Raw genomic sequence first — 13248 nt, 5'->3', positions numbered from 1 at the left:
TACATGCCACCACATTCATTTATGTGCCCCAAGCAGGTTTATGCCATAAAGTGCTAGTATGCACCGCAAAACTTATGGCAAAGCGTAATTGAACAAGCTGAAGTTGGAAGCTGATTGGTCACCATGTACAACTACACCAGATTTTGTACTCTCCGGTTTTAGTAAATCCCCCTTACAGTCTAGATCACCCACATTCAGAGATTCAAGGCCTTTGCTCCCTATTCTTCCAACACAGATGATGCTGCTATGGGCAGGATCCCCCCTAGCCCTCCATCTTTGCTGTAGAACCCCTGCACCCTTTATAATAAGATCTGTATGCGTACCTTTTTTACTAATAAAAAATTATTTCTCCTGTTAGTTCCCGGACAAGCTGTCGGTGCCGCAGCGAGCAGTAACACATCGGTGAATTCTCTGTTTGTGAGCTGGACCGCACCACAAGGAAAAGTGTCTAATTATAACGTCACTATAACAGAATATGTCAATAACACAATGCAGACTGGCACAATACAGCCTAACATGACGCAAGTAAATTTTACTGGATTATTACCAGGAAGAGTCTACAATGTAACAATAGTGACAGTCAGCAGTTCCTGCAGCCTGGCAGCCCCTTGGCTGTCACAGGCCACATGTAAGTATGATTAAGGTCATGTGTCTTCAATGAATATAGTATAGTGATCCTCTGCGCTATTATATAGTGAATGTGATAACAATAAATCCTAATTGGATACCCAGAATTGCTGCAAAACCTAGTGATTTCACAAATACAGTGCATAAGTAAGTGAATAAAATGATTTTGCGCTATTCCATTCTATGTGATTAAATAAACAATGTGATATAAATGTAAATTAAAATCTTACAATAAAAAAGTTCAATGATGGTTATGAATCAATAAAAATAATCAATTCCCAATTCAATAATATTATGATCCAATAGTGACACTGTGATCTATGTGCAGTCCTTCAATGAATAGATCCAATAACCTTCTTAATAAAACTTCAGAGAGTCTATGCACCACCAACAACACCTCAGTGCTCATAGAACTCTCACCTCATATCCACAGAATGTAAGCCTTGAGTATTATTAAGGACAAGCTATTCCCTCATGCCGGAAAACTCCTCCGCAGATCCTCTCTCAGAAGGTCCAGGACCATTTGTTGGGGTAAGGTAAAGAGACAAGCCTCCAATAGTGCATTAACGTAACCAACCCAAATTATTTAAAAGTATAAAATATGCTTAAATCCGAGCACAGTTAAAAGTGCTTCAAATTGCAAAAACAGCGTTATGTCACGTCACATTAAATTCCCTGAAGAAGTCACGTGACGTAACGCGTAGGGCATGACCGGAAGTGATGTGAGAGGCGGAAACGTCGCTGTTTTTTCTGTTTGAGGCGCTTTTAACTGTGCTTAGATGTAAGCATATTTTATCATTTTAAATAAATTGGTTTGGTTACGTTAATGCACTATTGGAGGCTTGTCTGTTTACCTTACCCCAACACATGGTCCTGGACCTTCTGAGGATCAGTGGAGCAGTTTTCCGGCATGAGGGAATAGCTTGTCCTTAATAATACTCAAGGCTTACATTCTGTGGATATGAGGTGAGAGTTCTGTGAGCACTGAGGTGTTGGTGGCTGCACTATTGGATGATAATATTATTGAATTGGAAATTGATTATTTTTATTGATTCATAACCATCACTGGACTTTTTTATTGTAAGATTTCAGTTCACATTTATATCACATAGTTTATTTAATCACATAGAATGGAATAACACAAACTCATTTTATTCACTTACATGTGTCTTTAATGCTTTGTCAAAGTTAAATTAAAAAAAATAGCAAATGTGCGCCATTTCACTGAATGTTTTAAAGGACAATGTTGTCATTATGGGTTATTAGTTGGAGAATTTTGATGAAAAGAATGAGTTTAATCCATTTTGGAATAGGGCTCTAACATAACAAAATGTGGACAAAGTGAAGCACTGTGAATACTTTTACGGATGCACTCTTCATCCAGACCTGGCTGAAAAAAGTGACAGGGGTTGTGGACAAAGGTTTTTTTTTAACTTTTCTTTTTAAACTTTTTATTATTTGAACGAAAGGTGACCATTATGAACACCCCTACCATCGTATTCCTTCAAAGCAGATGGTTATTCTTCCATCTCATTGACTTCTTTTTTTTCTTACGTTGTTATATTTTGAAGTCATTAAAGCGGAACTTCACCCAAAAGGGGAAGTTCTGCTTGTTTGTATCCTCCCACCCCTTCACTCCCACATTTGGCACTTTTTTGGGGGGTGGGGCGGCAGGTACCTTTTGACAGGTACCCTTTCTCACTTCCGGGCAGGTCGTTGCGGTGATTTGAGTGGAAGTTTGGCCCTCCTCCTCCACACATCACAAGTCCCAGACGACTGCGGGACCATTTGCCATTTGCCGGCAAATGGAACCGAAGCCGATTGAAGAATCAGCTCGGGTAAGGACGTTAGATTGTTGGATCCCTGGACAGGTAAGTGTCCTTATAATAAAAGTCAGCAGCTACAGTATTTGTAGCTGCTGACTTTTAATTTTTTGGGGGACACTGGAGCTCCTTCCTAAATTTAAATATAACTTTTGGGGAACAGGTAGAAAGATCTGTGTGTCTGTCACAGCCACCATAGAACAGAGAACTGATGGCTCCTAATTAACAAAAGGGGCTTGCATGTGCTCCATTTTTTATGATTAGAAGTGGTGTAAGCATTATGCTTGCACCACTCTTTGGTAATTCATCCCATTATATGTTTTCTTTTTAAAACAGATACATTTTCTTCCATCTCACTAATTTGTTTCCTAACATTGTTTTATCTCCAAACAGTTCCAACCGCACCGGGCAGCATAAACTTTACTATGATAGGAACTAAGGATGTCACCTTATCTTGGGGAGATCCAGTAAATATGACCGGAGTGGTGAAGTCATATAATATCACTTATTGGAATTCTTCTTCTCCTTCAATCATTTCTGGAACTGTGATAAGCAACACAACATATGTCACCCTTCAAAACTTGATATCGGGGACTAATTACAGTGTCTCTGTGGTGACGGTCATACCCTGGGGGTATCAGAGCACATCTGTAATTGGATCAGTCTGTACAAGTAAGTTTTTGCTCCTTGAGCCTAGGTTCACACTTGTGTGATGCGGGAACCAGCGCGATTACAGCAGCGTTTCCCACATCGCGTCCCTCCCGCAGGCAGTTCACACTGCCCTCTGCAAACCGCTGCAGGTGTCAATACATTGTTAATGACACCCCCAGATCGGTTCACAGATCGCAGTGTGAACTGTGAACTCGCACAGGAATCGGATCGCATAGGTGAGAATACCCATGCGATCTGATTTCAGCGCGGGGGGAAAAAGTCCCTGCACCTTTTTTGTGCTAATTCAATGCGAGTTTAGCCATACAACTGTATGGCTGAACTCGCATTGCATAGACATCACACGCAAACGGCCCCGCAGTGCGGTTGCAAATCACATGCAATGTCTGTGTTCGCACAAATGTGAACCTAGCCTTAAAAGCTATATTTAAAAAGTGTTACAGTATTTTGAAAAACTCTTGTGAGTGCCCAGATTCTTGACTGCCCCCCCATTTGCTCAAAAGGCAAAAGTTACCAAGCAAAGATACATCTGACTTTGCTGCCGAACACTGGTTCATCCCGCTGACTTTCAACTCATTACAGAAGAGAGTAGTGCCATGGAGATCAGCAGTAGGGATAAGCCGAACACCCCCTGGTTCGGTTCGCATCCAGAACATGCGAACAGGCAAAAAATTTGTTCGAACACGTAAACACCGTTAAAGTGTATGGGACATGAACACGAATAATCAAAAGTGCTCATTTTAGAGGCTTATATGCAAGTTATTGTCATAAAAAGTGTTTGGGGACCTGGGTCCTGCCCCAGGGGACATGTATCAATGCAAAAAGAAGTTTTAAAATCGGACGTTTTTTCGGGAGCAGTGATTTTAATAATGCTCAAAGTGAAACAATAAAAGTGTAATATTCCTTTAAATTTCGTACCTGGGGGGTGTCTATAGTATTCCTGTAAAGGGGCGCATGTTTCCCGTGTTTAGAACAGTCTGACAGCAAAATGACATTTCTAAAGGGAAAAAAAGTAATGTAAAACTACTATCGCTTGAGCCGGCTATAATGAATTGTCGGTCCGGCAATACACATAAAAGTTCATTGATAAAAATGGCATGGAATTTCCCCACAGGGGAACCCTGAACCAAAATTAAAAACAAAAATGCGTGGGGGTCCCCCTAAATTCCATACCAGGCCCTTCAGGTCTGGTATGGATATTAAGGGGAACCCTGTGCCAAAATTAAGAAAAAAAATTGCGTGGGGGTCCCCCTAAATTCCATACCAGGCCCTTCATGTCTGGTATGGATTTTAAGGGGAACCCCGTGCCATAATTTAAAAAAAAATGGCGTGGGGTCCCCCCAAAAATCCATACCAGACCCCTATCCGAGCACGCAACCTGGCAGGCCGCAGGAAAAGAGGGGGGAGATGAGAGAGTGCCCCCGCCCCTCCTGAACTGTACCAGGCCACATGCCCTCAACATTGGGAGGGTGCTTTGAGGTAGCGGCCCCCCAAAGCACCTTGTCCCTATGTTGATGGGGAGAAGGGCCTCATCCCCACAACCCTTGCCCGGTGGTTGTGGGGATCTGCGGGTGGGGGGCTTATTGGAAACTGGAAGCCCCCTTTAAGAAAGGGACCCCCAGATCCCGCCCCCCCAATTGCTAATGGGGTACAAATGTACCCCTACCATTTCACAAAAAAAGTGTCAAAAAGGTTAAAAAATACAAGAGACGGTTTTTGACAAGTCCTTTATTAATTTCTTCTTCTTTCCGCTTCTTCTTCCATCTTCTTTCTTCTGGTCTTTCTTCGGTGTTCTTCTTCTTACTCCGCTCTTCTCGTCCCGCATCTTCCTCCGACTTCTTCTCCGCTCCGTCCGCCTCAGTGGGAGTCTTCCGCCATGTGACGCTTCGGTTCTTCTGACACTCCTTATATAAGGGAGGGCGGGGTCACCCCTTCTCTTTTGTTTTTTAACCTTTTTTAACCTTTTTTTGTGAAATTGTAGGGGTACATTTGTACCCCATTACCAATTCACACGGGGGGGGGGGATCTGGGGGTCCCCTTGTTAAAGGGGGCTTCCAGATTCCGATAAGCCCCCCGCCCACAGACCCCCATAATCACCGGGAAAGGGTTGTGGGGATGAGGCCCTTCTCTCCATTAACATGGGGACATGGTGCTTTGGGGGGCTACCCCAAAGCACCCTCCCAATGTTGAGGGCATGTGGCCTGGAACGGTTCAAGAGGGGGGGCGCTCTCTCGCCCCCCTCTTTTCCTGTGGCCTGCCAGCATGCGTGCTTGGATAAGGGTCTGGTATGGATTTTTAGGGGGACCCCATACCATTTTTTTTATTTTGGTGTGGGGTTCCCCTTAAAATCCATACCAGACCTTAAGGGTCTGGTATAGATTTTGAAAGGGGCCCCCACGCCATTTTAAAAAAAATTTTGGCACGGGGTCACCCGGTTACGTAAACGGGTGGCCCCGCCCTCCGTTATATAAGAAGTATCAGATAGACGGAAGCGTCACACAGCGGAAGACTCCGACTGAGGCGAACCATGCGGACGGAGCGGAGAAGAAGCTGGAGGAAGATGCAGGACGAGAAGAGCGGAGGAAGAAGAAGATGGAGGAAGAAGAAGAACACCGAAGAAAGACCAGAAGAAAGAATATGGAAGAAGAGGAAATTAATAAAGGACTTGTCAAAAAACGTCTCTTTTGTTTTTTAACCTTTTTAAACTTTTTTTGTGAAATGGTACCCCATTACCAATTCACACGGGGGGGAGGGATCTGGGGGTCCCTTTGTTAAAGGGGGCTTACAGATTCCGATAAGCCCCCCACCCACAGACCCCCACAACCACCGGGAAAGGGTTGTGGGGATGAGGCCCTTCTCCCCATCAACCCCAAAGCACCCTCCCAATGTTGAGGACATGTGGCCTGGTATGGTTCAAGAGGGGGAGGCCGCTCTCTCATCCTCCCCTCTTTTCCTGCGGCCTGCCAGAATGCGTGCTTGGATAAGGGTCTGGTATGGATTTTGAGGGGGACCCCCCACGCCATTTTTTTTTTTAATTTGGAGTGGGGTTCCCCCTAATATCCATACCAGACCTTGTATGGAAATTAGGGGGACCCCCACGCATTTAAAAAAAAATTTGGTTCAGGCTTCCCCTGTAGGGAAATTCCATGCCTTTTTTATCAATGAACTTTTATGTGTATTGCCGGACCAACAATTCATTATAGCCGGCGCTAGCAATTGTAGTTTTACATGACTTTTTTCCTTTAGAAATGTCATTTTGCTGTCAGACTGTTCTAAACACTGGAAACATGCGCCCCTTTACAGGCAAACTATAGACCCCCCCCAGCTACGAAATTTAAAGTAATTTTACAGTTTTATTATTTCAATTTAAAGGTTATTAAAATCACTGCTTCCAAAAAAAACGGACGTTTTTAAAACTTTTTTTGCATTGATACATGTCCCCTGGGGCAGGACCCAGATCCCCAAACACTTTTTATGACAATACCATGACAATACCATGCATATAAGCCTTTAAAATGAGCACTTTTGATTTCTCCCATAGACTTTTAAAGGGTGTTCCGCAGCTTTTGAATTTGCCACGAATACCCCAAATTGTTCGCTGTTCGGCGAACGGGTGAACAGCCAATGTTCGAGTCGAACTCATGTTCGACCCGAACATAAAGCCCATCCCTAGTCAGCAGGAGGAACCAGCTGAACTATGCTTAAATACTAGGAAATCATCCTTTTTGCTGGGAAACAACAGTTTCTGGAGGGTTGGTCTCCTGGGTCCCCCACAACTCATACTGCTAACCTCCATATCTTTACTGGAGGTCAGCAGAAGAAGCCAGTAAGAGCTGTAGAGAACCCAGAAGTTTGACACAACCAGAAGTGTCGGTTTCCTAGTGGAGATGGTCTTACGGCATCAGAGTGGTGTTCAATGGTGGCGGCAGTGGAAAAGATTAGAGTATTTAGAGTCATCCCTTATAAGTGTTCATTTTTTTTTTTTTGGTAACTCTTGTACGGTGACAGGGTCCCTTGGTGCATAATGACCTATGCACATTGGTAAAGATCCAAGGTTGTCCTCTCTCTCTGCTCTAGAAGGGGAAGGAGACCATACAGAATATAACTGGGTACTAACATTTATAGGTAAAGTTGATCCAGGGAAAATCCGATTGCCTCTTGGGGGATCAGGAAGGAATTTTTTCCCCTGCTGTAGCAAATTGGATCATGCTTTGCGGGGGTTTTTCGCCTTCCTCTGGATCAACTGTGGGTATAAAATTGGGTATATTGGATTGTACGATAAATTTTATTTTATTTATTTATTGTTTTTAAGGTTGAACTGGATGGACTTGTGTCATTTTTCAACCTGACTAATTATGTTACTATGTAACTATGCATGTCTTATTATGATGTCTTTTAGAGCTAGTTTATATTGTTGCTTTTTAGGTCTCATGCACACGGGTGCCTGGGGCTGTACAATGTACAATTCGGGTGTATTTCTCCAACCAGAAGCTATAGATGCTGCCTTCAACCTGCCCATAGTTATTAATGGCTGCACATAGATATACGCCAGTACTTGTGTAAACACACATTGCATTTTTTATTCCTAGCTATGTCTGGGTGCAAGCAGAGCACTAGTAGGGTAATAGGGAAAGGACCATGTAAAAACATTAGCTACCTAGGCTTTAGCTGTAAGGCAACATTCACACCTGAGCATTTCGTTTTCAGGCAGAAAGTTGTGTGTTTTTACCACAATTTTGCCGCGATTTTTACCACATTTTTTTGCTGCGATTTTGCACAGGTCAAAAGGTCACAATGCAAAAAGCAGAGAAACGCTTGGAATCTTCCCATAAAGAAGCTGATGTTAACAATGTGAAACACAATCCTACAATACGATTTTCTAAATAGGGGAGGGAATGAATGAAGACAAGAAGAGGTCTCCATATCTACTTAGCTTATCACTGTTACTAAAGATAATGATGAAGATGATAACTCTTTTTTTTCTTTAGCAGTGTTTTTCTACTGCCGCTTAAATAACATTGTAACTTCAACATCACACTCTGAATGTAACAATTCTTACTCTGGTTATTAATATTACTCTTTCCTTTATCAACAGAACCGATATCTGTGAAATTACCGCAGATTGTTGCCAAAACTACCAATTCTATGTCCCTGAACTGGACACAACCAGACGAGTATCAGAGCTCATACACCTACAGGGTGCAGACCAATGTAACCTCATCATCTACACTGATAAATAATACAATCGTGAGCAGTGCATCAGCTACAATAGGAATTCTGACAGTGGGAGAGACCTATACATTCACTATATATACAATATCTGCCTGCAACATAGAATCAGACCCCGTGTCTATAACTGACTGCAACCGTAAGTACTGCCGAACAGGAAAAACAACATATAAATGTCTTTGGCAACAAATGCTCCAGTCCTTGTCTATCAAATTTCCCGCAAGAAGTTCCCATTATTCACAACATCCAATCTGATACTCCCCATCATTATCACATTCTGGAGGTGTAAAAGTAAAAAGCTGATTTGTTGCCACCAGAAAAAAGAACAGTCTTTGTTTCAGATGCATTGACTAAATTCATACAAGCTTCTCAAGGTGACCGTAAAGGATCTTTTTTTTTTTTAAATAACAAACATGTCTATACTTATCTGCTCTGTGCAATATACAGTTGCAATAAAAGGTATGTGAACCCTTTTGGAATGATATGTTTTTCTGCAGAAATTGGTCATAAAATGTGATCTGATCTTCATCAAAGTCACAACAATAGACAATCCCAGTCTGCTTAAACTAATAACACACAAAGAATTAAATGTTACCATGTTTTTATTGAACGCACCATGTAAACATTCACAGTGCAGGTGGAAAAAGTATGTGAACCCTTGGATTTAATAACTGGTTGAACCTCCTTTGGCAGCAATAACTTCAACCAAACGTTTCCTGTAGTTGCAGATCAGACGTGCACAATGGTCAGGAGGAATAATTCTTGACCATTCCTCTTTACAGAACTGTTTCAGTTCAGCAATATTCTTGGGATGTCTGGTGTGAATCGCTTTTTTGAGGTCAGCCACAGCATCTCAATTGGGTTGAGGTCAGGACTCTGACTGGGCCACTCCAGAAGGCGTAATTTCTTCTGTTTAAGCCATTCTGTTGTTGATTTACTTCTATGCTTTGGGTCGTTGTCCTGTTGCAACACCCATCTTCTGTTGAGCTTCAGCTGGTGGACAGATGGCCTTAAGTTCTCCTGCAAAATGTCTTGATAAACTTGGGAACTAATTTTCCTTCGATGATATCAACCCGTCCAGGCCCTGACACAGCAAAGCAGCCCCAAACCATGATGCCCCCACCACCATACTTCACAGTTGGGATGAGGTTTTGATGTTGGTGTGCTGTGCCTCTTTTTCTCCACACATAGTGTTGTGTGTTTCTTCCAAACAACTCAACTTTGGTTTCATCTGTCCACAGAATATTTTGCCAGTACTGCTGTGGAACATCCAGGTGCTCTTGAGCAAACCGTATACATGCAGCAATGTTTTTTTTTGGACAGCAGTGGCTTCCTCTGTGGTATCCTCCCATGAAATCCATTCTTGTTTAGTGTTTTACATATCGTAGATTCGCTAACAGGGATGTTAGCATATGCCAGAGACTTTTGGAAGTCTTTATCTGGCACTCTAGGATTCTTCTTCACCTCATTGAGCAGTCTGCGCTGTGCTTTTGCAGTCATCTTTACAGGACGCCCACTCCTAGGGAGAGTAGCAGCAGTGCTGAACTTTCACCATTTATAGACAATTCGTCTTACCGTGGACTGATGAACAGCAAGGCTTTTGGAGATACTTTTATAACCCTTTGCAGCTTTATGCAAGTCAACAATTCTTAATCGTAGGTCTTCTGAGAGCTCTTTTGTGCGAGGCATCATTCACATCAAGCAATGCTTCTTGTGAAAAGGAAACCCAGAACTGGTGTGTGTTTTTTATAGGGCAGGGCAACTGTAACCAACACCTCCAATCTCATCTCATTGATTGGACTCCAGTTGGCTGACACCTCACTCCAATTAGCTCTTGGAGATCTCATTAGTCTAGGGGTTCACATACTTTTTCCACCTGCACTGTGAATGTTTACATGGTGTATTCAATAAAAACATGGTAACATTCAATTCTTTGTGTGTTATTAGTTTAAGCAGACTGTGATTGTCTATTGTTGTGACTTAGATGAAGATCAGATCACATTTTATGACCAATTTGTGCAGAACTCCATATAATTCCAAAAGGGTTCACATACTTTTTATTGCAACTGTAATTGCACAGAACGGCCCGATCCTCCTGTTCTGGGGTTCTCTGCTGGCCTGTAACATAGTTCGACCCCTCGTTTATAACTGATAGACATGTGCATGACGCAAAAAATGTGTTTTGTTTCTTTTAGATTCATTAATCTAGTTATTTCGTTTTGTTAAATTTGGTTGATTCGTTCAATTCGTATTCAGGATTCATATTCAGAATTCGTTTTATGTCTTCTTTAGAATTTACCAATTTTTTACGGTTCTAAATCGATCGAATTGATACATTTCCAATCTGTCATTTGTTTTTTTTTTATTCAAACACGAGAAAGTGAACAAACAAAAGAAAAATCTTCATCAAGTGATTACAATGATTTTTTAAATTACCTTTGGCTTAACAAAAACAGTGTTATTTTGAAATGGTCCTCTTATAACACACACTGTCTTTGATTTCAGAAATATGTTTACAGTTCGAATTTGAATGGAATTAAATGTCAAATTTGATTTGAATTTCAATTTGAATTTCTGAAATTCAGACAAATTTTGTTTCATTATTCGGAGCAGTCAGTAAACTTCGTTAATACTGTAGCTCACGTCTAATAACTGACTGTACTCAGAAGTACTGCCAAACGGAAAATGTAACTTTTTAAACTGTTGCCAAGGGGGCAGGGGCGAGCTGCGGCTTGCTATTGCACTTGTCAAGGTGGAGGAGCCAGGAGCATCGGTGGGGGACCCAAGAAGAAGAGGAGGATCGGGGCTGCTCTGTGCTAAAACACTGCACAGAGCAGGTTAGTATGATATGTTTATTACTTTTTTTTTGTAAGAAAACCGAACCCTTAATGTCACTTTAATGCATGAACTCTGTCTGTAGTTTGAGAACTAACATTTCCTATGAAGAAACTACATATTCCACAATCCCTGGGTCTCTCAGTCTAGTGTCACTCAATTACCAGAGAGATTATCATGCAGTCTTTCACCACATTAGCACTCCCACATTTGTTATACAACACAGAGGAAATGGTGAGGCATGCATTGTGACCTGAAACAAGCACCGTGGTAGTTCATTGGAAACTACAAGCCAACAGCCGCAAAGGCTGCCGGACCTTGTAGTTTTCCATTCACAGGACACTGTGAATGAGTGACACGGCTGGGTGGGTGGAGCCCCGCTCGGCCAAGTTTTTTTTTTAATTGAGAAAGCTAGCAGGGAATAGAAGATCCCCCCTAACTGTCAGATCGGGGATTGGGGGGGCTGGTCCGTTCGTAGCATGTTACATCATGAAAATGGGTGTAACATGTTACGAAAGGTGAACTTATCCTTTAAAGTTGAAGTTTAGTCAAATACTAATTAAGCCTAAACCTGTTCCCACCCCCACTCCAAGCCCTTTATTAACTACCATGTAATGGAAAGCTGCTTATAGTTATAGCCAAGGTGAGCTGGGGTCATACATGGTAAGATAGAAGGGTGGTCAGGAGGTTGGTACCAGGGAAGCAGGCAGAGCAAGGTCCAGTAGCAAGCCGAAGTCAGAACCAGGAGATCAGGCAGAGAATAGTCAGAGGCAAAACGAGGTCAAAATCCACAGAGCCAGGTTAGGAACAAGTCGGGTCAGCAACGGAAGATCAGTCAGCACAGGTAAAAACACAGGAACATGGATCAGGGGAAGCTGAAGAACGTCCAGCAGCTAGTATCCAGCAGGGTCTCCTTTAAATATGCCATTTGACACCAATTCGTGAAGACATGCGTTCCACCGTGCGCTGGGACACAGAATAGCGCCTACGTGGCAGTGCACGCTGGACATTAGCCTTGGCTCTTCTATGTGTTTTTACATGTGCACAAGCATTAGCTGTAGCTGCATATGAATTAGCATTAGCTGTATTGGAATTAGCATTATCTGAACTAGCTTCCTGAGTGACAGCCACTCTGTGCAATTCCATTTGTACAGTGCAGGTAAGTATAAACCAGTTTGTTGTTTACAAAAAATAAAAAAAGACTTTACAATCACATTAAAGTGGTAGCAAACTCTGTACTATATTACTATAGTACTTATCATATAACTATAATAAGGCTTACCTCTATAGGTACTGTGAATATCTCCTAAACTTGCACAGTTTAGGAGATATTCAGAGTGCATGCAGCCAGTGACATCATCGGCACATGCGTTCCAAGGGTCTGGCTTACAGTGCCAGACCTTCAGAGCCAGCGGGAGTGACGTCATGGCGCCCCCTGGCCACTCATGTAGCTGGAGGCCGTGAACTCGTAAGGAAGACCAGGGGAAGATGTCACTCGTCTCAGTGGTGACATTGCGGTGCGGGAGGGCTCTGTTCTAGGGTAAGTTTCTCATAATGTGCTGGTATGCGATGCATACCGGCACATTATGACATTGCTTTGCAGGATTTTTTATTTTGTCTAACCACCAGCTGTTTACTACCGCTTTAATTTTAATTCCCCTTTAAGTGATTAGTTTGCTAGCAATAAACAAAATCACTAGTTGTCCCTAAATTGTGTCCAGAGATCATGGACATTTAATGATCCGAAAATGCTTGCATTTTGAGATAATGTAGCTTTGTGTCCAGTCTGGTCTTTCCCAAAGGTACATCAAATGACAATTTAGGTTGTTACTGCAAACCATTTACATAAATGTATGACTCAGAGGGTTGGCCGTGTCATTGCCAGCATCCCTTGTAATTTTTAGAACTAGATGTGTACCTCAAAATGGGATTTTAAGGGCAATGCAGAAATTGGCAGTGTTGAATTATAGTTAAAAAGAAGTTTATTGATACAAAAACGAATAGGATATACATGAACATACACATTGATCTAGTTAAGAATAATTATAAAAACATCAGATATATG

The 13248-nt window shown here is 42.1% G+C and overlaps 1 protein-coding gene across 1 annotated transcript in view; it reads left to right on the top strand.

Moving 5' to 3' along the window:
* LOC141111676 (receptor-type tyrosine-protein phosphatase eta-like) overlaps window positions 1-13248 on the top strand; it is a 68396-nt gene that overhangs the window by 16846 nt on the left and 38302 nt on the right. Inside the window, exons 5-7 of the mRNA XM_073603825.1 lie at window positions 359-628; window positions 2844-3122; window positions 8215-8487. Of these exons, the coding sequence (XP_073459926.1) occupies window positions 359-628; window positions 2844-3122; window positions 8215-8487 (822 nt within the window). The remainder of the gene's footprint in view (window positions 1-358; window positions 629-2843; window positions 3123-8214; window positions 8488-13248) is intronic.

This window comes from Aquarana catesbeiana, linkage group LG11 (assembly GCF_042186555.1).
Source record: "Aquarana catesbeiana isolate 2022-GZ linkage group LG11, ASM4218655v1, whole genome shotgun sequence".
NCBI classification, from domain to species: Eukaryota; Metazoa; Chordata; class Amphibia; order Anura; family Ranidae; genus Aquarana; species Aquarana catesbeiana.
The sequence above is the reverse complement of the archived record's forward strand: the minus strand, read 5'-3'. Positions and strand labels throughout refer to the sequence as shown.